The sequence below is a fragment of the Erigeron canadensis genome, chromosome 7 (genome assembly GCF_010389155.1).
Source record: "Erigeron canadensis isolate Cc75 chromosome 7, C_canadensis_v1, whole genome shotgun sequence".
In the NCBI taxonomy this organism is placed as follows: Eukaryota; Viridiplantae; Streptophyta; class Magnoliopsida; order Asterales; family Asteraceae; genus Erigeron; species Erigeron canadensis.
In genome coordinates this window covers 9,292,972-9,316,941 of record NC_057767.1, presented here as the reverse complement: position 1 = coordinate 9,316,941, position 23,970 = coordinate 9,292,972, and the positions used below count along the sequence as shown (strand labels likewise).

Here is a 23,970-nt window from a genome sequence, read left to right as displayed (position 1 = left end):
GTCCAAGTGGGTTGGATAATTTTGTCATTGGATCTTTAAGTGCAGCTACCAAATCAGGGGTGAGTCGAGGTATTTCAAGTGCTGGATTTAGGGATCCTAACTTCTTTGAAGTGAAAGGTATTATGTTTGTTTGTATTTTCGTTTTTTACATACTTTGTAATTTGTTTAGGGTAGTTTGTAATTTGTTTTGCATATGTGGCTGCCAAATGCATTCATAGGTCCCAGAAAATTACCTGGATGGTGGGGTGTTGGCTTGTGTGTTGATCCCAAATTAGGAGAAACATTCATTGGTGGTGGTGATGGGGTGCCTTGTCCAATTTGGCCAAAAGATGTAACACCTCCAAGTGCAATAGAGAATTGGAACAAGAAACAAGCATCCATTCATAAGCAACCCAAGGGAAAGGAGCCACAACAGACTGAGAATGTGGAGATTTCAGCACCCAAAGAAGCATCCATTCAGGAGTCCATGGGCAATGAACCATCTAGTGAAAAACATTCCACCCCCAAAAAGACAAACAGAAATGTCATACCAGAAAGGAGGAGTCAAAGGTTGATGGAAAGGAAGAGGGTTCCAAGTGAAAGGATTCTCAAGCAAAAACTTGCAAAGAGAGTTCCAGGCCAAGGACAAGCTGAAGATGATCTATTTGTAGTGACTTAATTATGTTACAGTATGATGTTAAACTGATCTTTTGTGTATGTCTTATGGTATGTATGTTCTGGTAGAAACATGTATAACCTATCTTGCGTTTGGGCAACCTTTATTATCTTGTTGTTTGTTATATATAGTTACTGCCAACACATACACAATAAAGTAGGAGAACAAAACTTCATAACTACATCAAAATTACATAATTTCATAACAAAATAAGAGATACATTAGACAGTCAAAGTGTTCCATACACTATCAACTACATCAAATACATGACCATTACACCGATTACCAAGCACAACCCAACTATAACAACAACCATCCATATAAAAACACTTTCATACACTTGTAATTTCCCATTTGCAACCTTCAAATCTGACTTCAGAGAAATTCCTTCTTCAAACAAATCATTCTCCGTTTCACTTTCTTCTTTCACGTTTTTCAACTCATTGTGTAGTTGGAAGACAAGATCTTTGTAGTATTTGGTGGGGAGTTCTTCATCCAAGAATTGATATAATTGACATTTTCTTCTATCATCCTAATGACAAAAACGGATTAGCAAAATGTATAGCAGAAAACAGATATTTGAACATTTTTCAAAACATACAACAATTGGACATGACAAGAATCTTCTTCCCAGATTCTTCCTTGTCCAAGATGTGCGTGGATTGATTCGAAATCCACAGTAACACAGTGACTCACCTTCACGCAATACATTACTACGGTTTCTTCGTGGATGATATGAAGCAGATGACATTAGATTTTCTAGGGTTTATGTCAAAGAAAAGGGGGTATTGGGGAGAGAAAGAGGGAGATGAAAGAGAAAGAGGGATATTATTTAGTTTTAGGTTTTTTATTGTTTTCTTTTATTAATATAGACGGTCGCGTGTTGGAGTGTGTTCGGCACGAGAAAGGTGATGAGGTGGAGTCTGAAGTGGCATATAACCGGCAACAAATAATCCCTTAGCCGGTACGAGTCCCAAATAGAAGTGTTTACCGGTTTCATTCCTCATAACAGACATTTTAAAAGCTTGGTCCTAAAACAGGATTTTGTGACAAGTTGAGGTACTTTCCAATCAATTAGCCCTTTTTAAAATCTCAAAAGATGATTTGAACTACCTAAATTAGCATCCTTCTCTATTCACTAATTTAAACATCTCTACCTAATATACCTATAATACCCTTAAATCTCAGCCACTAATTTTTTTCATCCCCTCAAATCTCAATCACTCATTTTTTTCCCTCTCTTGCATAAATCATTTTATTTCTCTAATTTATTCAAAATCTTTTATCTCAAAAACCGTATAGCGATAAATTATAAAAATTGTATTGGTGCTCTTAAAATTTCATGCTCTTTCATTAGAGATGTCATTTTATATACTTTTGACGAATTTTTAAATCTGGATACGAAGCCCGTACGACTAAGGCATTTGGCTATCACACTCTATGACTTTATCACCTCCTATGACCTATCACCCCCACCATCTCACCGCTGCATTGGACGGGTACTATTGCTCATTTATCAAAACAAGTGATATTTTTAATTGGGTCATCATAACTATATCATGACTCATGAGGCTCAAGTTCAATAATCTGACCTTCTCATCTTTATTTTCCACTGATACATGATAAAGCTTACGAGACAAAGTATCCGCGCATTGCGGCGGTGAGATGGTAGGGGATAGGTCATAGAGTATGATAGATGATAGGAGGTGATAGGTTATAAAGTGTAATAGCCAATTGTCTTAGCCGTCTGGGCTCCGCTCTCGAATTTAAGGGTATTCTATGAATGTTGAATGTTAAAAAGTTGAGAGTTCAAAAGTAGATTTGCTTTATAATATAGTATAAATATATAAACCTATTATAAAGACTCAAAATAATGTATATAAAATAACTAATATATAAATAAATAAAAATATAAGGTGTAAAACGATTAACATAAATTATATTTCAACTTGCTAAATCTCTACCACATTATAAAGCATTTAATTTTTTTCATTTTTTCAACTTTACACACCCTATCACTTATTCATAATACCCTTAGAATATATCTCAACCACTCATTTTTTTTCCCTCTCTTCAAATATCAATCACTCATTTTTCTCTCTCCTTCATAAATTTCTCTAATTCATTCAAAATCTTTTATCTCAAAAACCGAAAATCGATAAATTATAAAAACTATATGGGTGTTCTAAAATTTCACGCTCCTTCATTAGAAATGTCATTCGACATACTTTCGACGAATTTTTAAATCTGGGGTGGAACCTATACGGCTAAGGAATTTGGCTGTCACATCCTATAACATATCACAATCTATGACCTATCACCCTATCATCTTACCACCGCAACGCACAGGTACTTACTTTCGTCATTAATTATTAGTATTTGATAATGAGTAATTATAAAGTATCCAAGTTTAATATTGTATATTAAAGTATCCAAGTTTGATGATTTGATTAAAGATGAAGTGTTAACCTTTTACAGCAAAGCAACAAAATTTGGTTACTTTAATAGGTGTGTTGATAATGATAATGTCGATTTACTCTCATCTCTTTTATTGGACCAAGTGGCCAACCACAGACCACAAAACAATGGTTGAGAAACGAATTCAGAAACTTCTTTCACTATTATTTACACCCATTTCTACACTCTACTAAATCTATATTCAGTGCTCTCATTAGTCATAAACAACTACAATGGCTGAAGCAATTGCTGGTGACATTCTCAAAATGGTTATCCAGAAGCTGGCCTCTGAAGCCAAGACCAAATATGTTCGCGCTCAGCGAATTCATTCTGATCTCAAGAACATGGAAAGGTCATTGACCCAGATCACAAATGTGCTGAATGATGCTTCTGAAAAAGAAATTACCGATGAAGCTGTTAAACAGTGGCTGAATGATCTTGAACATTTAGCTTACGATATAGACGACATACTTGATGGTCTGGCTACCGAAGCCATGGACCATGAGTTGACCCAACAACCTACAGCCATCACTAGTAAGGTAAGAAAGCTCATCCCGACTTGTTGCAGAAATCTAGCGCTTAGTAATAGGATGCATTACAAGTTGGATAGTATTACCAATAGGTTGCAAGATCTTGAAAAAGAAAAAAATAGGCTTGGTTTGATTGTGAAAGATGGAAGTTCTAAAAATAATATAAATAGAAAGTTTCAGACGTCTTTGGTAGATGTATCTAGTATTGTTGGACGAGAAAAGGAGAAAAACGAATTAGTCCACAAGTTATTGGGAGGTGATGAAGAATGTGATCAAAAGTTTAGCATTGTTCCCATAGTTGGCATGGGTGGGATAGGTAAAACTACTTTGGCTAGACTTGTGTATGACGAAAAGCAGGTCAATGATCGTTTTCAACTCAAGGCGTGGGTTTGTGTTTCAGACGAGTTTGATAGCTTCGCCATAAGTAAAGTTATTTTTCAATCTGTGACGGGTGAGGATAAAAACTTTGCAGATTTAAACCTTCTTCAAGTAGCTCTTAGAGATCAGCTTAGTGGTAAAAGATTTCTATTAGTTTTGGATGATGTATGGAGTGAAAGTTGCGATGATTGGGAAACCCTAGTGGGTCCGTTTCATGCATGTGCTCGCGGAAGTAAGATCATGATGACAACACGAAAAGAACAATTGCTTAGACAGTTGGGTTACAATCAATTAAACCAGCTGCAGAGTCTATCGCATAATTATGCTATGACACTATTTGCAAAACATGCATTGGGTTTAAATAACTTTGATTCACATCCATTGCTTAGATCACATGGTGAAGGCATTGTGAAAAAATGTAATGGCTTGCCTTTGGCTTTAAAAGCACTTGGTAGGCTATTGAGGACAAAACAAGATGATGAAGAATCCTGGAAGGAAATTTTAAATAGTGAGATATGGAGTTTAAAAGATGATGGTGGAATTGTTCCAGCTATCCGATTAAGCTACCATGATCTTTCTGCACATTTAAAGCGGTTGTTTGCTTATTGTTCCTCGTTCCCTAAAGACTATGTGTTTGACAGGGAGGATTTAGTTCTATTGTGGATGGCAGCAGGGCTTTTGCGCCAATCCCTACCTACCAATTCTACAGAAGAACGCTTGGGTCATCAATGTTTTGAAGAGTTGTTGTCAAGGTCCTTTTTCCAACATGCGCCTAATGAGTCATTTTTTGTAATGCATGATCTGATAAATGACTTGGCCACATATGTTGCTGGAGATTTCTTTTTAAGGTTAGACCATGTGACGGTAAAAAATACCAGGAAAGAAGTGTTGGAAAAATATCGTCATATGTCATTTGTCTGTGAAAGATATATAACTTGCAAGAAGTTTGAAGTAGTCAACAGAGCTAAAAGTTTAAGAACATTCATGGCAACATATGTTGGGTTAAAAGAAAGTTGGGGACGTTTCTACTTATCGAATAAGATTCTCGTTGATTTACTTCCTCAGTTACCATTGTTAAGAGTTCTATGCGTCAATAATTGTAGGATAAGTGAAGTGCCTGAGTCCATTGGTAGTCTAAGGCACTTGCGATATCTTAATCTATCTCGAACTAATATAACACATCTACCAGAAAGCGTGTGCAATCTCTACAATTTACAAGTATTGATTGTTTTTTACTGTTCTCATCTGGCTAGGTTACCCAATAACTTCTCAAAACTGAAAAACCTGCTTCATTTTGACCTTCGGGATACCCCGCTTTTGAATAAGTTACCTTTAAGGATTGGTGACTTAAATAACTTACAAACTCTCTCCAAGATCATTATTGAAGGTGAAAATGGATTTCAAATAACGGAGCTTAAAAAACTCAAGAATCTATGTGGAAAAATATCTATTAAGGGATTGGATAAAGTGCAAAGTTCAATTCATGCACGGGAGGCAAACTTTTCTGGAAAGAGGCTTAGCGAGTTAAAATTGAAATGGTGTGATGTGTCTAATGTTTCTCGAAATGAAATGGTTGAGAGGGAGATCTTAAATGAGCTGAAGCCTCATAATGAAAGCTTAAAACTACTCAAAGTGGTGTCGTATGGGGGAATAGAGCTTCCAAATTGGGTTGGGGATCCGTCATTTCTTCGGTTGAAACACGTGTCAATCCATGGCTGTAAAAGATGTTTATCTCTACCATCACTGGGGCAGTTACCTTCACTCAAAGAATTGTCTATAAAAGGCTTGCATGAAGTGAAAGTTGTGGGTTTGGAGTTACTCGGGTCAGGCGGTACATTTCCTTTACTTGAAATTCTAAAAATTGAGGATATGCCAGGTTGGGAAGTGTGGTCAGCCAATAGTATGGTTGTGTTTCCATGCCTTCGGGAGCTTTGTATTGAAAAATGTCCTAAATTGGCTGAAGTGTCACTTGAAGCACTACCGTCACTGAGGGTATTTAGAGTAGGTCGATGTGGTGATGTTGTGTTGAGAAGTCTCGCTGAAGTAGCTCCAAAAGTCATCGAGTTGCAGATAATTAAGATCTCAGGGCTTACGGATGATGTGTGGAGAGGTGTTATCAAATATATTGGTGCTGTGGAAAAGTTAACTTTTGGTAAGTGCAATGAGATAAAATACTTGTGGGAATCCGAAGCAGAGGCAAGTAAGGTTTTTCTGAATCTACGGAACTTGGCAGTAGGATCTTGTGATAACTTGGTGAGTTTAAGAAAGAAAGAAGATGCAGAAGAAGGTGATTGTGGGAGCAGCCTACCCCTAACATCACTTTGGATATTTGGTGGTGAGAATATGGAACGTTGCAGTGTTCCAAATAACATTGAGGAATTGGTGTTCGATGAGTGTGATTCGCTTACAGAAATCTCCTTCCCATCAGGAGGAGGGCAGAAGCTCAAGACAATTCGTATATTCGGATGCAAGAAACTAATGAAGAAAGAGTTGGGAGGATATGAAGGAGGAGGAGACAAGAGTATGATGATTTTAAACAACATTTCCATGCCAATTCTTGAAATATTACATATATTTGCCAAATCTGAAATTTATCACTAAGTTGAATTGCTTCCTTCACCTCACCACGTTGACGATATCTAATTGTTCAAGTGTGGAGTCATTTCCTGACGAGCATTTGTTGCATCTGCTCTCCTTAAAAAGTATTGAGATTAATAATTGTCCAAAATTGAATGCATCCTTTCCTCGTGGGAATTGGCCTCCCAATTTGTCTTCTCTTGAAATTGGGCAGTTGAAGAAGCCCATCTCACAATGGGGCCCTCAGAATTTCCCCCCGTCACTTGTAGAGCTGCACTTAGATGGGCGATCGTGGTCTGATGATAATGAGGAGGATGTGATCTATTTTAGTCAATTGTCCCATCATCTTCTTCCTCCATCTCTTACTAATCTCATAATAGATTACTTTGAGAACTTGGAATCGGTTTCAACTGGACTCCAACACCTCACCTCCCTCCAAAGCCTTGTAATCAACGACTGCCCAAAGTTGAAAGATCTGCCAGATATATTATTTCCTTCACTTTTGGATTTGGAAATCCGGCGTTGCCCAGGTCTGAAAGAAAGATGCAGCAGAGATGGCTCCTACTGGCCCCGCATTTCCCATATACCCTGCATTGAAATGTTACCCTAAGTTATGAAGTTAATAAAAAGGTATGCCTCTCTCTCTCTCTCTGTTTCAGTTTTTGGAGGGTATGGATATAAAATTGTATCCTCTTTTTATGGTTTCATTTGATAAAAATACGATTCTCAGCATTAGCTTTATAAAATCCATTTCCACTTCTTTATATAATAGTTCTATATATCTATTCATATGAATTTGGTTCGGGCTTCGACAAAATTGAACGATAACGACTGAATTGGGGGCCTGAACCATACTTTGAGTCTAAAAATGGTTAGTATGGATCAAATGCCGAGAATAGCCTTGAATGGAAGTTAACGTAATGACATATATATATACGTTTTTCCCAGGTTCACAATGCTTGCTCATGGAGTTTTATGACAAATGCAACCCCTCATGTGCTGACCTCGCTTATGCATTGGCACATGAAAGATCCAATGTCTCAATTAGTAACGTTCGTCATATTAGTATGCAGTCAAACAAATTTTGACTATTCTACCATAATACTTATTTGTTCGGTTATTTGTTAAATAAACTGCATGTTTTCTAATATTGTGTTTACTGCACAGACCAAGTCTTTTCGGAGAGTTTACTGGCATTTTGAGTTAGTTGAAGTAGGTGTCTTTGGGTTAGGGATAATTTCTTATTTTTGGGAGTTTAGTTGTAGCTCTGCATCTATGAATAGACCACGTCGGTTTGTCGTATGGTATACAAATTTGATACTGCTAAGCCAATATTTTATATCCAGGATATTGAATACGATCAAACTTTTGGAAAGATGATGGTGGGAGTGTTGAAAATTAGATAATTAGGCCTTCGTTATAGATTGACTTAGACGGTTGTTTATTTATGAGATAGATGACTGTTAGGATGTGGTGATTTCAAAACCTATCTAATATAAACATGATGTGAGATTCGATATAAACAATTACTATTGTGGTCATTTATTTTTTATACAGCCTAACTCAATGAAACTTAACGCTAATGACTTGATAACATTGATTGTATGTAACTACCTATAATTAACTAACTGAAACAAATGGAGAAAAGAACCTATGATATTGAAATTAGTTACAATAGTGTGCCTCAAACTACACACGAACTAGTATTACATTAGCTCGCAATATTGATCAATATATATACATGTACAATTTTATTTTCCGTAGGGGAGTCACAAAACGGTAATAAAAATCTTTTCAAACGAAATGTTGTACATTGCAACTTTTTTATAAAAAAATTTAAATGGAAAAAAAGGTAGATAGGAAAATTTTCTATAGTACTTTGTTTAATACATATATGTTTTTTTTTTATGAGTTTTAGAGCCTAAAGGAACCTGTTTTCTTAACATGTGTTGCCGAAAAATAATACTTAGGGGAGAGGAGTCATGACTCAAATTTTAGCAATCCCTTCCAAATTCTACCAATCTAATACATTTAACTCAATTTTCCTTTTCAACCCTTCAACCATTTTTAATGACATTCATGACTTTTTCAACCCTCCCAAATTTTATTTTATTTTTTTTATCTTTTTCATTTAATTTAATTAAACAATAAACCATATAAATAAAACATAAACCACGAATTAAAATTAAACAAAGTTCATTACACACTTAGACAAATAAAAATTAAAATGTTCGATATTGAGGCGTTCCAACTCTTCGTGGTAGATAAAAGTTGCCTCGTGTTGGTGCTCGTGGACCGCTATGTTTCCCCCTTGAATCCATAGATGACTGTGAAAAATGTGTTTGGTGTATGAAATGATATATTTTTTTGGGTGTGTTTGTTTGAGAAAAGGAACATGTATATATAGATAAAAGGAAGGTTTTTTTTTTTTAGCTCCAACGTTCAAATAATTCAAAAGGGGGTTGAATTTTTTTTTTTAGTCTGCAACAGTCTCCCACGCATGGCCCCACCTCCCCAACGTTCAATTTTCCTTCAACCCTCGCATGACTTTTATCCCGTTAAACTTCAACCTGCTGCCAACCCGCCTCCATTAAAGTGGTTATTTATTTATAATTGAACAAAAGCGAGGAGGCGAAGCCGCTTCGGTGTTCCTTCACCAGGCTAAGCATCCAGCCTGCAACCCGCGTGCCACTCCTCTCCCCCTTATTAGTTGTCACGTTCTGTTAATATTCGAAATATAAGAGTTAATTAAAAGTTCATAATTATGTTGATGTTGATTTATCCATTTTACGATGATGGTTAAATTTATAACAAAGGGACCAATAGCCAACAACAATGTCGTTGTAGTATAGTGGTAAGTATTCCCGCCTGTCACGCGGGTGACCCGGGTTCGATCCCCGGCAGCGGCGTTAGCTTTTTTGTTTTTTCTTTTTCTAAACAAGGCTTTAGCAAATCATACTAAAATGATGTTTTCTTGTTCATTAATCATTATAGTTGGGACTGGAGAATAGTTATAGGAGCTTAATTATAAAAATAGAGGCAAACAAATACTCCGTATAAAATTAATTTTTCAAATGTGATTATATAAGACGTATTTATATATTATTATTTTCAAAATCTTCAGTAACTTTAAAAAAGTTTTAAAGTTAATGTCTTCAAAACTTCGGCTACTTGAAATAAAGCTTTTTAAGAATTTTTGGTTATTTTATAGGTTTGGATGATATCTTTCCTTTTTGGGAGATCAATAACTGGTGATATATCATATTTGGTTGCGTATCAACTTTTTGCTACCAGATGAACAACTAGTTATTACTAAAGTAGTTGTCAAAGCTTAGAAGAAAAATCTAAGTTGTGCTTTAATGGAATCTTTTCAATCTTGAGTTCAATACGGAGACAAAAAGTAAAAGACGTGTTAAAGTCTTGGAGATCTTTGTTGTTATTCGGTAAAGCAAATTATGGAATATTTTTGTGGATTATGTATACGTTTATTTGTAAGCTTTACAATGGTAAAATGGATGTTAGTTTTGTACTATGTATATATATACATGGTAATATGGTATGTTAGTTATTAGGGACAATGGTTTATGGTGCAATCAGTTTGTTCACTTTTTGTCATCGGTTTCTTCATCGGCATTTTTTGACAAATTGATTTTCTTACACTCTTGACATTGGCAACTTTTTGTATGGAGTCCATCGGCCATGGAGCCGATTGTGGCTTCTTTTATCCTTTTTTTGTTTGTTTCTTTTTTTTATTTTGACAAATTGGTTTCTTTTGGTACTTGGTTCTCTTACACCTCAATACCTCATAATTTGGGAAAAATTGTCACTTTCTAGCAAAAATGGTGAAGGACACATGACAACTTCTCATTAGCTAAAAAACTAACCAAAATGGGCCAAACTTTTGTTATTTGACATTATATCCTTGCCCTAAGACTACGCATACAAGTAGTATAACTTTATGTATAACTTTGTGTTAAAAAGAGATACTCTCTTCGTTACATTAAATTTGTCTTATTTTGAATTTTTAAAGTCTTTCCTTATAAGCTTTGACCTTAAATATGTTGATTTATGTTATATAATATTTGATGAAAGTTATATGAATTGATTAAGTTTTACATGTATATTTTATTGGTATAAATTTCATCAAATATTATATAACACAAATCAAAATATTTAAGGTCAAAGTTTATAAAAGATGACTTTAAAAATTCAAAATAAGACAAATTTAATGGGAGAGAGGGAGTATAACAAACATTCAATGTTATATATAATCTATATCTATAATATCTTATAAAAATTATAGCCCTCATGTTAAAAGTTAGATGGAAAAAAATGTCTAAAATAATCTTAATGGTTAAATTACACTATCAGTCGTTTATCTTTTATAATATCTCCATTAACCTTTTACAATATCAATTGCCTTTATATACATTAAATACACCACTCGATGTCATCTCTACTACCAACAGTCGTCCATCACCACCACACTGATGCCGACATGAACATCACCGCAAAGTGCGGGTATCGTGCTACAAAGATCTATATTTTTTAGTTCTTTATGCATGAAATTTAATGCAATAGCAGAAGTCACGGAAGTTCTTAAATTATGATTATTAAAGGTATTTAATTAAAGAATTAGTTCAGTTTGTAACGGATGATTTGTATGTTGTTTTAGTGCTAATTTCTTTACTTTTTCGTTTTGTTAGTTTTTTTATTAAAAAAAATAGGATATATTCCTATACACTAGCACGATGCCCACGTGATGCGACAACGGTTTGGTGGTGGAGGTGATTGTTGGTGTTGGATGTAGCGTCGAGTGATGTAGATAACTTATATAAAAATAATTGATGTAAAAAATTAATGAAGATATATGATTAATACTGTAATTTATTATTAACGTTAAGAAGCATGGCATGTAATTAAATATATTTTAAATGATACTAAGTAAAAATATTAAACAATTTTTCAATATTGGCAAAAATAATTTGTTGTTTTTTTTTATTAGATAGTAGTATAGATACACTACTAGAAAAACTGATATTACCGACAGATTTGGGACGGCCAAAATTTCTGTCCCAAATTAAAGACGGATTTCCGACGGATTTCGGACAACCAGCCAATTAAAAGCATACAAAAAGGTTTACGACGGATTAGGGAGGGATTACCGACAGAAATAGAACCATCGGAAATCCGTCTCAAATCCGTCCCAAAATTTATAAATTTCCGACAGTTTTGCGACGGATCCATTTAACAATAAAAAAAATAATTACAAAAAATTCAAAATACTAGTTCCGTCCCAAATCTGTCGCTAAATTTAAGAAATAAACTTCAAATTTTTTTTACAATTACCCGTCCCTAATCCGTCGGTAATTTTTAGGATTAGGGACGGATTAGGGACGGACAATTTTGAATTTAAATTTTTTCGACCGTACAAGCATCGATATGCATATACAAGTAATGATAAAGTGTTTTTATGCATTTATAGTGTTAATGGTACGATCTACACATCAATAGACGACTTTTTAGTGTCATTCTCACGTTTAACCTAGTTGGTGTATATGTAGTTTTATACTCAAATGTTTGTGTTTGTACATAGATCCATGGAAGTTCGCGAGTTTTTACACTTTTAAATTTTTAAATTTGTTTATTTAGCTATATTGTTGCATTTAAGAATGAATCTTCATGCGTTTTTGTGAAAATCGTAATATTTAAAAATAAAAATATAAATGGCCGTCCCTAATCCGTCGGTAACTTTTAGGATTAGGGACGGACCAGATTCGAATTTAATTTTTTTCAACCGTACAAGCATCGATATGCATATACAAGTAATGATAGAGTGTTTTTATACATCTATAGTGTTAATGGTACGATCTACACATCAATAGACGATTTTTTAGTGCCATTCTCACGTTTAACCTAGTTAGTGTATATGTTGTTTTATACATCTATAGTGTTAAGGTTTGTGTTTGTGTTTAACCTAACTGTGTTTGTACATAGTGTATAAATTAACATATACAGCTACATGCGTACATACTAGTATCACTTTAAATACAGCAAAATATGCGTACATACTAGTATCACCTTAAAAAGTCATTTCTGATTTTTGCCCAAGTTGCCAACCGACCCATTTCTGCATCTTTTATGATCTAGTTTGGAACTGGATAAAACTTTAGCTTGTGAGTTGTATTGTTCAATGGCAAAGTTGGATATAATGGGTTCAACAAGCTGCAACAAAAATGCATTGCCATTACCACTAACTTCCTGCCACTCTGTTGCTACATATCTTGTTATCTTGGGCTTTGAACTTGATTTTTTACCTTGGTTCAGCTTGATAGACATCTTTAATTCATAAGTATAACTTAGGGAAATGGAAACTGTGCAACCCAGCTCGTTTGACCTGAACATATAATCTGTTACACAACCTACCCATTTCAATTTTATTTTGCCTAGATCTACCACTTGATCACTAATGGATTTAAATTTGCATGCTGAATTATAGGGACAGGGAAATTAAACTCTTAACTTATGTAGTTTTATGTTGAATTTATAGGTAGAAAGAGTGAAGCAAACAATGGAGGAGATGCGTGTAGCACATGAAAAAGCAAAAAGTGATATGAAAGAGCGTGAGATAAAGATTCGTGAAGCACACGAAAAAGCAAAAAAGGAAATGGAAGAACGCGAGGAGCGTCTCAAAAGTGAAGTGGAAGATGTTAGAAGGGAGATGCGTGAACAGATTGCTAAACTTTTGAAGCACATTCCAAACATTGAGCCTTGAACGTTACATGCTTAACTACTATTTAAACTAGCTTTTGGGTTTGTAACTCTTACTTTGGTTATGGATACTACTGTAACTACTACTTAAACTTGCTTTTGTGTTTGTAACTCTATGGTTTTAGGATACTACTTTCTTTTGGAGAACGAATGCGAATTATGTATAGATATTTAGGATGTTTAAATGCAATTTGATGCTTTTAGGACTTTATTTTGATTTGTGGATGGAAACTGGGTTTAAAGAAGCTAGAAAAACATTCTGGAAAAATAGTTTTTGGTAGATTTTTGGCAAATTTAATATACTTTTCCGACAGATTTGTAACAGATTTCCAACAGATTTGTTGCAAAAATTATACTTTCCAACGGATTTCCGACAGAAAAATTCCGTCGTAAAGTTAAACAATTGGTTATCTTTTGTCTGGAATCCGTCGGAAACTATCCGTAGGTAACTGTGTATGTTACCGACGAATTAGGGACAGATATGATTCGTCGGAAATAGTAAATCCGTCGGTAATAATCAACATTAGTATCGTCTGAAATCCGTCACAACAAGTGTCCGTCGGTAATATGTTCGTCGCAAATCCGTCGTAAATGTTCCCACGTAAATCCATCGGTAATATTGTGTGCCGTCCCTAAATTTTTCCGAGGTCGTTTTTAGGGTCCGATCAAATCTGTCCCAAATCCGTCGCTAAACATGTTTTGGGACGGATTTGGGACGGATTGTGACCGTCGGTAATACGAGCTTTTCTTGTAGTGATATCTCGGTCTAGTCAAATTCTAATAGTTTTTATTTATCAAACCATAACTGGATCATAAACTCAATTTCTAATCTTAAATGATACACTTCAACAATTTAATCCGGACAAACCAACTCAAATACTCTCTTGTTTTAAACATTTTGATCGGTTTAGCCAAAAATATATTTTTTTTCTTTATAGAAATACAACAGTCACTAATATGAACAACCAACTCAAATACTCCTTTTTTTTATTAATCGTACGGAAACTTAGTCAGAAAGAGTAAGAAGCTTCTTCGAAAACCGCGTTTAAATTGGTTGACGTCATGGCTCTAACATAATCAAACTAATAAAACACTGCCACGTATTCAATGAAAGCCAATCCTTAATACCAAAAGTTAAAGACCACCCACCAAACCACTTGAGTTTAACTAACCATGCCCAGCATTCCAAATTTTAAACCATGGTTAATTAATTAGCTCTCCATTACACCACCATCCATCCCTATAAATACACACACATTCCTCTTCACTTCCTTAGGCAAAAACATTACACATTTACACACACTCAAGTGTCAAGTGTGTATATATATATATACACACACATATATTCTTTGTAGAATATTACAGGTATTTTCTTGATACTTATGTTTTAATGTTTAATTTACACATGTTTAAATATTTTACTGTTGATTATCATTTCATATATAATTAGTAATGCTTCATGAGACTGATAATGAATCGGTTATCCTTTTTTATACTCATTATCTAATTGCTATACATGAAATTGGATTCAAAGAAGTTGGAACATGTTTTTCATTTTTAAGTAAAGAAAAAAAAAAGTTGTTTATAGTTTTATAGAATTGTTTTGTGTATTGTGATGAATGAAAGTGGATAAGTGTATAGTTGTTAGTCACTTTTAATCATGATGTTTGATTTGGTCAGCTTGACCATAAAAGTCCATGCAAAAAGAATCTCCAAAAACACTTTTTTGACTAGGTAACTTATTATTGTTAATTAGGGAATTAAAACTTAAATAAGTTATATTTAAGTTTGATTCTTTGATCTTACATCATGGATTTGAAGGGTGCTTCAAACATTTATATATGTATAGCAGTATAGTGTATGTATATATGTATAGTGTATATATAGTGGGTGTGATCTGTGTGTATATGAAGTATATTGATGAAGATATGTGTATATGTGTGTATGTGTATATATATAGCATGTAATTATAGTTATAGTTATTTTTGCATGCATATTGGCTTGAAGCTCTAAAACCACGATGTCTTAAGATTATGAATTTCTTGGATCTATATATAGAGTATAAAAATTTTGTGTCCCCTGCCTAAAGCCTAGCTTTAGCAATTAGCAGTCTTACCCAGACGCACCCCAAATGGATCATTTGTGATTTTTATTTTCTTGCATGATTTCTGGCCTTTTTACATTTTGGGTTTTTGTATTCAAGTAAATTTATGTACTTAACCATATAGTGTTCTTTGATGTAGTAACAATTCTTGGGCAAATTGGCAATGTGTCCTTCATCATGCATCCCTCTTGCAGAGGAGTATTGGACAGATGAGGGGATCTTTATGTCATTGTTGGACTTCAAAAACGGAAAACCTTTGCCCTCGAATGTAACTTCAGATGTAAATCCTTACCTGTATAGACCCTCTGATCTACCTGGTTAGTATCTACATTTTTTTATTATCTTGTGCATACTTGATGTTATAAGATAACTGTCTTTTTTCCATGTTGACTTCTTTATTTAACTTTATGCTTTGTGACCTTGTGTGATATTTTATTATATTAACATATAATATTAATATATATTGATATTGGTAATTGGTAATATTCTTTTCTGGTGGACTAGTAGAGGTGACTGGGTACATGGTCAGATTGGGTGGGTTGGATAATAACTTGTTAAAAAGGATCAGTACTGCTTGGGCAACCCACAAACAGCTTTTCTTTTCCTTTTCGCTCTATAACTTTTACTAATCGTTAGCATTTTGAGTCTTAGTTAAAGATAAAAAAAAAGCTATATCATTATAATGAGTCTTAGGCGATGCTTTTCTTAAGCACTTTTATAGATTTTACTTGTTCATGGTTTTAAAGACGTAGCATAACCCAGATCGACCCTTTACTCATAAACTGATCATAGTTATGTGAAATGAAATCTTAACAAGTGGAAATGTAACTTGCAGCTGACCTATGGTACTGCTGCTCTGGGGAAAAAGCTGATGCAGAGTGTGGATTCTGGCAGGAAACAGGGGAGGCTTGCGAGATATTTTCTAACTCTAGCATCCGTGGCTTTAGAACCACCCTTCAATTTTATGAGGGCCGTGTTCCACATGGACGAAAGACTGACTGGATGATGCAAGAGTACAGAATAACCGAGAAGTGTAACAAGCAGTCAAAGGTATATGCGCGATCTGTTTGCCCATTGTATACATCAGGGTGCATAAGATTCTTTTTTTAATTGAAGAATATTTTTAAAAGGTTTTTATTTCGACCTATATACTTACCCATGATTTATTTAGATCATGCTTCGTTCTGATGGATTAAGCTGACATAATAGTTTAATTAGGGCTATTGCAAACTATAATTACTAGTGTATGTTCATGTATATTTAACTGCTATTCTTTGACAATAACCCATCAGGCTAAATGGTTTGAACACCTTAGTTAAAGTCATTTTCATTCTAAAGTTCAATTTATTCATTGTCAGTGAATAAAGTTGAACTTTTGATCATATTGGATACGGTTGCTCTTAATAGAATATTTGGTCGAGAAAAATACTTCGGGTCAACTCTACCTATTCCTGAAGTTTAGTCGTTTTGACCAGAGCCATTACTCTTTACCTATCAGCGCATTTTACCACCTTCAGTTAGTTTTAGATTGTTTACGTCGAGGAAATCTTATGTGAAACATCCTGATTGGTTTGGGTTGTATAATATGCAGGACAGTAGAGTACTATGCAGAGTATTTTTGGCTGGTGAAACTAAATCATCCACCAAGCACTGCATTGCTAATATTGACGTGAAAATCTCTATTAATTTGGGGTCCGAAACATTTGTGACCAGTGAACTGCCGGTGAGTTAGCCTATACCCTCTCATGGTGCCTGACTGTCTATAACGCATTCTTTACTCTCTAGTTTGTAAATGTATTTTTGATCAAATTCATACAACTTTTGTAGGCAAAGGCTATGGATAAAGACACAGGACCATCACTCCTGGACAGGAGAACTTCTGATCCTTTTCTTGAAAATGACTCTGAAATGGATTGTATTTTATTGGGAGACTACATGGAATTAAATGATCTTGTTAATCCACGATCACATTCTTCCAGTTCCGCCAATTCAAGCTGCTTGACCATGACATCAGATGAATACTTTGACTCAATAGCCCTGTTAAAAGAACTCGAAGAGGACATTAGAAATCAAGAAACGAAAGATTCAAGCGTCAGATATAATCTTTCTGCCCCTATTAAATCAACAGAAGTGGTCATACACACCGCCACTTCAGGTATCTCAGTTGTTCTATCTCCTAGACTTCCTTCATAAAATTTTTAGGTAACAAGATAGACGGTCTGGAATTAGAACAAAACGGGCCAGGGTTAAAAGGGGTTATCTCTAGCCAGGCCGGAATGGGTCTAACACTTTTATGTTCTTTTTTAATTAATTAATTAATTTTTTTTTTGTAAATAGTTGATTCATTAGTATGATTACAAAACAGTACATTGTGTGGATAAAAACGATTTGTGAGGTTTTCTGCATCAAAGTTTGATTTTTTGCCAGCTATCGGCCCACTTCACCTGTTTTTTTTCGTCTGGCCTGTTTAATATTGAAAATAATCCAAATTGACCCATTTTGGGTGAGTGGCTCAGTATTTGTACCTCGAGTAAAACTGAAAGTTATGGTCTTTTAGTTTTGCCTACCATCTGCTTATCGTGATATTTATCTGCAGTGTCTCTTATAAACGACCAAGCTAGCAAATCTTCTGCTCAAGGTACCTCTATAGCTGTCAACAAAAGCACTTCCAATGGTGGTAACAAAATAAAAGTATCTTCAAGTAGTTCTAAATGTATATCCAACGAGAGACGGAAGGAATGTGTTGGTAGAAAAACAAAGCGTAAAATTATGAAGTATTTATGCTTCTTATAACTTTGAATGCTGTGTACAATTTAGACACTTTGATGGATAAGGGTATTGAAATTCGATACTGCAGGATTTTAGTTTGTTCTATAAGATAACATGTAAATAATTATAATGTTTATTTGGAAAGTGACATCCTTTAAGATGGAATACTTAATGTTTCATACATTTATCATGCATCATTACTTATTCATCTGAACAACGATCGTACTAACTTATAAATGGATATAAAAAGGTATGGCTGAGTATATATTACTAACTTAGGCTTCCTAGTATAGATTACTAATATCAGTTGGAACAGCAATAGCAAATGTTTTCATAGTTATTAACTTAGGGCAATCCACTGTGCCACCTTGCTGAATTTTCAGCACCACGTGTTGATATCACCAGAGATGTCCTGTTGACTCTTCCATTGAAGACAATAATCAATCTTCGAGATTGAACTAGAGAGGCAAAAAGGCTCAAATTGATCTGAAAGCCATATCTCAAGTTGGCGGTGAGCTCTATTGTCGTCTAGCACTCTAGCTTTTCTTATGCTACAAACATCAGGTTTCATGTGGATAACATTTTGGTAATTGAGTTGGGACATAATGGAGCATATTTTCTTCTTTGTACACATAACCATATACATTGTACTTGCTTACATGTTTGGTTTAACCCAAAAAAAAAAGGTATATACATGGCTCATGACTTCTGAGATATTAAATAATTCTTTGTTTGCCTTTTTCATTGTTGTTTCAAAGGTCTACTACCATGAAGTCTCACATTAGCTACATTTGCACAACCGGTTGTATGTCTGTGGTTCATCAAGGGTGTTGGCCGCCCCTATGTTAAAAGCTCTGACATGCATATGTGATCACGGAAACAATTTCAAGAAAAACATATAATGAGAAACAGGCATGATCAAAAAGCTCCTTTAGAAAGTAAAAGATTGATTATATACAATGTATTGCTTATGTAATATCTAGTGTATCCTAAAATCCAGGCCAGGCTAAAGACTGGGCCAATGACAGGGCCAGACAAAACCTGAACTGATTTTGGGTCGGGCTTGGAATCGGTCCTTGAACCGATATTGGGACTGGGGGCCCACAAAACAGTTATCTTACTCAGAGATGCAAGCTTTGGCACAAGAGCAAAGATAGTATGGTTAGTTTCTCGCAGTAGCTGATTATTTGCAAAAAAAATCCTTTACCGCCTGACATTCCATGATGATTTAAAGAAAGCTGAAATATATCCGTCTGGACATGGTTATTTGTCATCCGCAATTGCAAACATGGTATCCTTTACCTTGGCATCAATGACCTCGCATATCATTTGGGTCACATCTGTGTCAGTAACTACTGGGTTAGAGCAAATATTGCCGTGGCTCTTTATCATTAACTTATTGGTGTTTCAACTTTCTTCCTGTTTGTCGAAGGAAAAGCGGCAACCCAGGTGTATCTAATTAACTACACTCTTGGTGTCAAGCCCTGTGAGTACACATATTGTATATTGTTGATTTGTTTCTAAAAAGTCGATGTTTCATAGTGTATGGGTTTTTTAATAAATAATTCACACACCAATTTATTTGCAGGGACTGAATTATAAGACCAGAGAACTTGAAGAGGAATAAGCCTGGGGATTAGCTGTGTGTTTTTGAGTTTATATACCAACGAGGTTTGTCACCAGGCGTTTGTCCCATGAGACGTTACATATATCGTGCAAGATTACTTGTTCCCAAAACAACCTATGTTCACCCCTTCACTATAACATATAATGTCGCTATTCATAAACGGCATATACCTTTGAGGTTGGTCGAACCTCCTAGCCAATAAGACTCTTAAACAAATAATTTAGGAGGCCGTTAGACGATATTAAGTTAAAACAAATGCTATATACTCCTACGCCCGTTAGAGAAATGGACCAGATTTGGCAAACATTTTGTTACTCTCATTAAACACTCAAATAACATTTAACAATTGTCAACGATTGTTGACAAAGGGACGTAACTCCCTGTTAGGGAAAAGACCTGATGTGCATTAGTTTTTTCAACTTCCGTCAAACACCCAAATAGAACTAAAAATGGCCGTCAATGATTGTTAGAGCTTTTGTAATATATTTTAACGACAGGGACCATTATTGCAAGAGTTTTAACGAAATGGATTAATATTGCGAAAATAATCAAAAGAATAAAATATTTGTGACCCGTATTTTCGTAGTTTTAGTTTATATAGTAAAGGGATAACATATGTACTGTGGGCAATACATATGTACTGTGGGCAGTTTTGCGTATTTATAAAACTCAAGGGTTTAGTTTATAACTCATTTAAAATTTAAAATTTTTGTTCATGGTTGTACACAATATTAGGTACAGCTGTTGTACCCATCATTTACCCATATAGTAATGACAGGCAAAGTATATTATAAATGTCATTATCGTTCAGCAGGTCAGGTACTCATGTGTTCTTCAATGGAAGTGCTCACTAGTCACCCGGTGTGACCTTTTTTACTTGTTTGTCAACCTGACTCCAACTCCATTGATGTAACTCATAAATGGAATTATGAATCTTAGTTGTTATACGAAGTTTTTCTTGGTCGTTGGCTTAAGGAAACTGTATATCCATACTCTTCTAGGGAAATAAAATTAGTGAAATAAAGATGGACGAGGCTACCTGCGCCAGGAACTCAGATTTGACATCAAGGCGTGACAGATGTGGCTCCAAGCCTACAAAAAGAAGATGTCAAATGATACTTTATTTAGAGTTCGACAGAACTTTGAATGTTCAATTAGATGTTTATTGTTACATGTTTGAGTTTATTTGTGTTTAGAATTCTGTATCCCTTCTAGTGAAATTGTAAATTCTGACTTTGATTATAAGATCTTAATCATTAGAAAATTGTATAAAATAAATATATAAAACAAATGCATCAAAGCTAAAACCAATTAATATGACGAATTTCAGTATTACCAGAATGACTTTAACTTAAAATAGGACAACGGTTTAAAACTTAAAAGTGTAATTTAGAAGTAAATGTTTAAAATTGTCTAAACACACATGGCTATTGAACGTTATGGTGAGAATTGAAACGGTAATTCAATGAATAAAGTCATAAACCACGAAACAATTTTTAATTTCTTAGGGGGGAGGGAGCCGAAAGGGAGATGGCCGGCGAGATGGAGCGAGCTGTAGGGAGATCGGCGAGCTTCGGCCGCCATGGAAAGGAGATGGCAGCGAGAAGGATGGAGCGAGTTTAGAGCTCGCGGGAGGTTGAAGGGGGAAAGGGACAGCTGGAGGACCAGAAAGAGGAAGAGAGAAAGAGCCAGGGACCAGATTGCAATTATGCTAAAAGTTTTTCTTTTGAAATTTTTTTAACTTCCTCCTGTAAAACTATATATATAGTAGTTATGTATATATATTGATGATTATGGTGAGTTATCACCAAAATAAATCCCTAAATATATTAAATCAAATATGTTGAGCCTTCACAAAAATACAAAAAAAGTGAGGTTTGCAAGACATAGACTAAGGAGGGAAGACTTGGAAGCTTAGACAAAGTCTAAAGAGGAAGGCTTGGAAGCTTAGACAAAGTCTAAGGAGGGAAGACTTGGAAGCTTAGACAAAATCTAAGGAGGAAGGCTTGGAAACTTAGACAAAGTCTAAGGAGGGAAGACTTGAAAGTTTAGACAAAGTCTAAGGAGGAAGGCTTGGAAGTTTAGACAAAGTCTAAGGAGGGAAGGCTTGGAAGCTTAGACAAAGTCTAAGGAGGGAAGGCTTGGAAGCTTAGACAAAGTAAGGAAGAAAAGGCTTCCAAGGCTAGACAAGTAAGGAAGGAAAGGCTTCCAACCTTAGAGTGGAAGGCTAGACAAGAAAGAAAGGAAAGACATATAACCTTAAGCAAAGGAGAGGAAGCCATGGGGCCCAGCCTAGGCCTCCAAGGAAAGATAAAGTCTAAGTCTAGTTAATATATATATATTCATTTATATGTTAAAGATCGGCTGTCGAGGCTTGAGGTTGGAAATGGGCCCCACGCCTAAGCTTAGCAAGAAGGATGGAAATAGCACCGCGCCTAAGCTTAAATAAAGAAGGAAAGAAGTTTAGACAAAGTCTAAGAGAAGGAAGGATAGACAAAGTCTAAGTCTGGAAGCAAGGAGTGGGGCCCAGCCAAGGCTTAAGTAAAGGACAAGGAGGAAAAGCTTTGAGGTTGGAGGTGGACCCCATGCCTAGGCTTACCAAGGAAGGAATGGTGTCTAAGCTTAAGGAAAAGACTAAGTGTCTAAGCCTAGGAAAGGACAAAGTGTCTAAGCTAGGAAAAGACTAAGTGTCTAAGCCTAGGAAATGACAAAGTGTCTAAGCCTAGGAAAAGACTAAGTGTCTAAGCTAGGAAAGGACAAAGTGTCTAAGCCTAGAAAAAGACTAAGTGTCTAAGCTAGGAAAAGACTAAGTGTCTAAGCCTAGAAAAGGACAAAGTGTCTAAGGGAGACTAAACAAAGGAAGACACTCTCTCTTGGTAAGGCTTAGGTGAAGCAAAGATGGGGTAGCCCCCACTGGCCAAGCTTGGCAAGGTAAAGAGAGATGGAGCTCGACCCAATTGTCTTCTTTTTATGCCTAGACCTCAATAACATTTTGGGTATATAAGTAAGCTAAATCGAGGCTAAACCTCGATTGAGTTATATCAAAGCCTGGAAGCTCGATATTGGTTAACATCAATCCAAATTAGCATTGACATATTGATAAATGAGTATTCAAATGACTGACAAGGAATGTTCTATACCTAATATTGTCGTATCGGGCCAGGGCCCATATTGCACGGCCCAAAGTACTAGAAACCCTAATCAGATGCCTATAAATAGGCCTCGTCAATTGTTTGTCAGGATATTCCATTCACAATCAATTTATCACACACACATATTTGTTACAACACTCTCTGCAAATATCAGAGAATATACAGCATCATCAATATATATTCATAAGCATTCATCATCAATCAATCATTAGATAAAAATCATATATCATTATTATCCTCCATAGATCGATACATCTTTATGGGAAAATTATCATACACCTTAGATTCGTCAAGAGTTTATTAGGTTTGCACTCTTTTTGAGAAGATCTTGATGATTTTCATGGTTAAACCTACTTTGTGATTGAGCTCTACTTTTTATGCTCAAACATATATCATGATATGTTATAAGATGATGTGCTGTGTGTGCTCCTACCACACAAATATATAATTAATATATTAATTTTTATTTCTAATCCTAAAATATCTTATAAGTATCATACAAATACCAATGCCAACTCCTTACTTTTAAAATGTAATGTACTATTTTGTTAATAAAAAATATAAATTAAAAAAGGGTTAGTTATATAAATTTTATAATGTTAAGGATAAATTATTAAAATGTGAAAAAAGGTTGAGAGTGATGGTTACCACTTAAAAAAAAGGTGAAAAAAAGTTAAAATGAAGCAGCGTAATTTGATTCGAAAGTTCAAGGGAGATAGAATGGTTGAATCTTTCGGCTCGTCTCCCTTCTATTACTACTCCGTATTTACTTTTACCAACATTATTCAGAAATTCACCACATCTCAGATTCTCAGTTCAACGATGACTTTTGGTCGGAAATATATATGTTAGTAAAACATCCATAATCCAACTCACCCTAAACTCCATACCCGCCACCGTACCGGAGCAGCCAGGCCACCCCACAAATTCACCGGCATCCATGATCGACT

At 35.1% G+C, this 23,970-nt stretch overlaps 1 protein-coding gene, 1 non-coding gene and 1 pseudogene across 2 annotated transcripts; all 3 read left to right on the top strand.

The window, feature by feature from the left end:
* Nucleotides 1-3,242: 3,242 nt before the first annotated feature.
* On the top strand, nucleotides 3,243-7,904 carry LOC122607172 (annotated as a pseudogene).
* A 1,530-nt stretch (nucleotides 7,905-9,434) lies between these two features.
* On the top strand, nucleotides 9,435-9,506 carry TRNAD-GUC. The gene has a single exon. It is a non-coding gene; the product is annotated as a tRNA-Asp (tRNA).
* Nucleotides 9,507-14,650: 5,144 nt separating this feature from the next.
* On the top strand, nucleotides 14,651-18,406 carry LOC122608758 (NAC domain-containing protein 41-like). The gene is made up of 6 exons (XM_043781851.1): nucleotides 14,651-14,733; nucleotides 15,612-15,789; nucleotides 16,308-16,522; nucleotides 17,064-17,195; nucleotides 17,300-17,627; nucleotides 18,069-18,406. The coding sequence occupies exons 2-6, from the start codon at nucleotides 15,636-15,638 to the stop codon at nucleotides 18,263-18,265; spliced, it is 1,026 nt and encodes a 341-aa protein (XP_043637786.1). The 5' UTR covers nucleotides 14,651-14,733; nucleotides 15,612-15,635; the 3' UTR covers nucleotides 18,266-18,406.
* The last annotated feature ends 5,564 nt before the right edge of the window (nucleotides 18,407-23,970 follow it).

Excerpts from the sequence above, each read along its gene's own strand:
- LOC122608758 (XM_043781851.1), top strand. The coding sequence starts at position 15,636 with ATGTGTCCTTCATCATGCATCCCTCTTGCAGAGGAGTATTGGACAGAT. Across the intron at positions 15,790-16,307 it reads TAGACCCTCTGATCTACCTG|CTGACCTATGGTACTGCTGC; the intron begins GTTAGTATCTAC and ends TGTAACTTGCAG. Across the intron at positions 17,196-17,299 it reads TTGTGACCAGTGAACTGCCG|GCAAAGGCTATGGATAAAGA; the intron begins GTGAGTTAGCCT and ends CAACTTTTGTAG.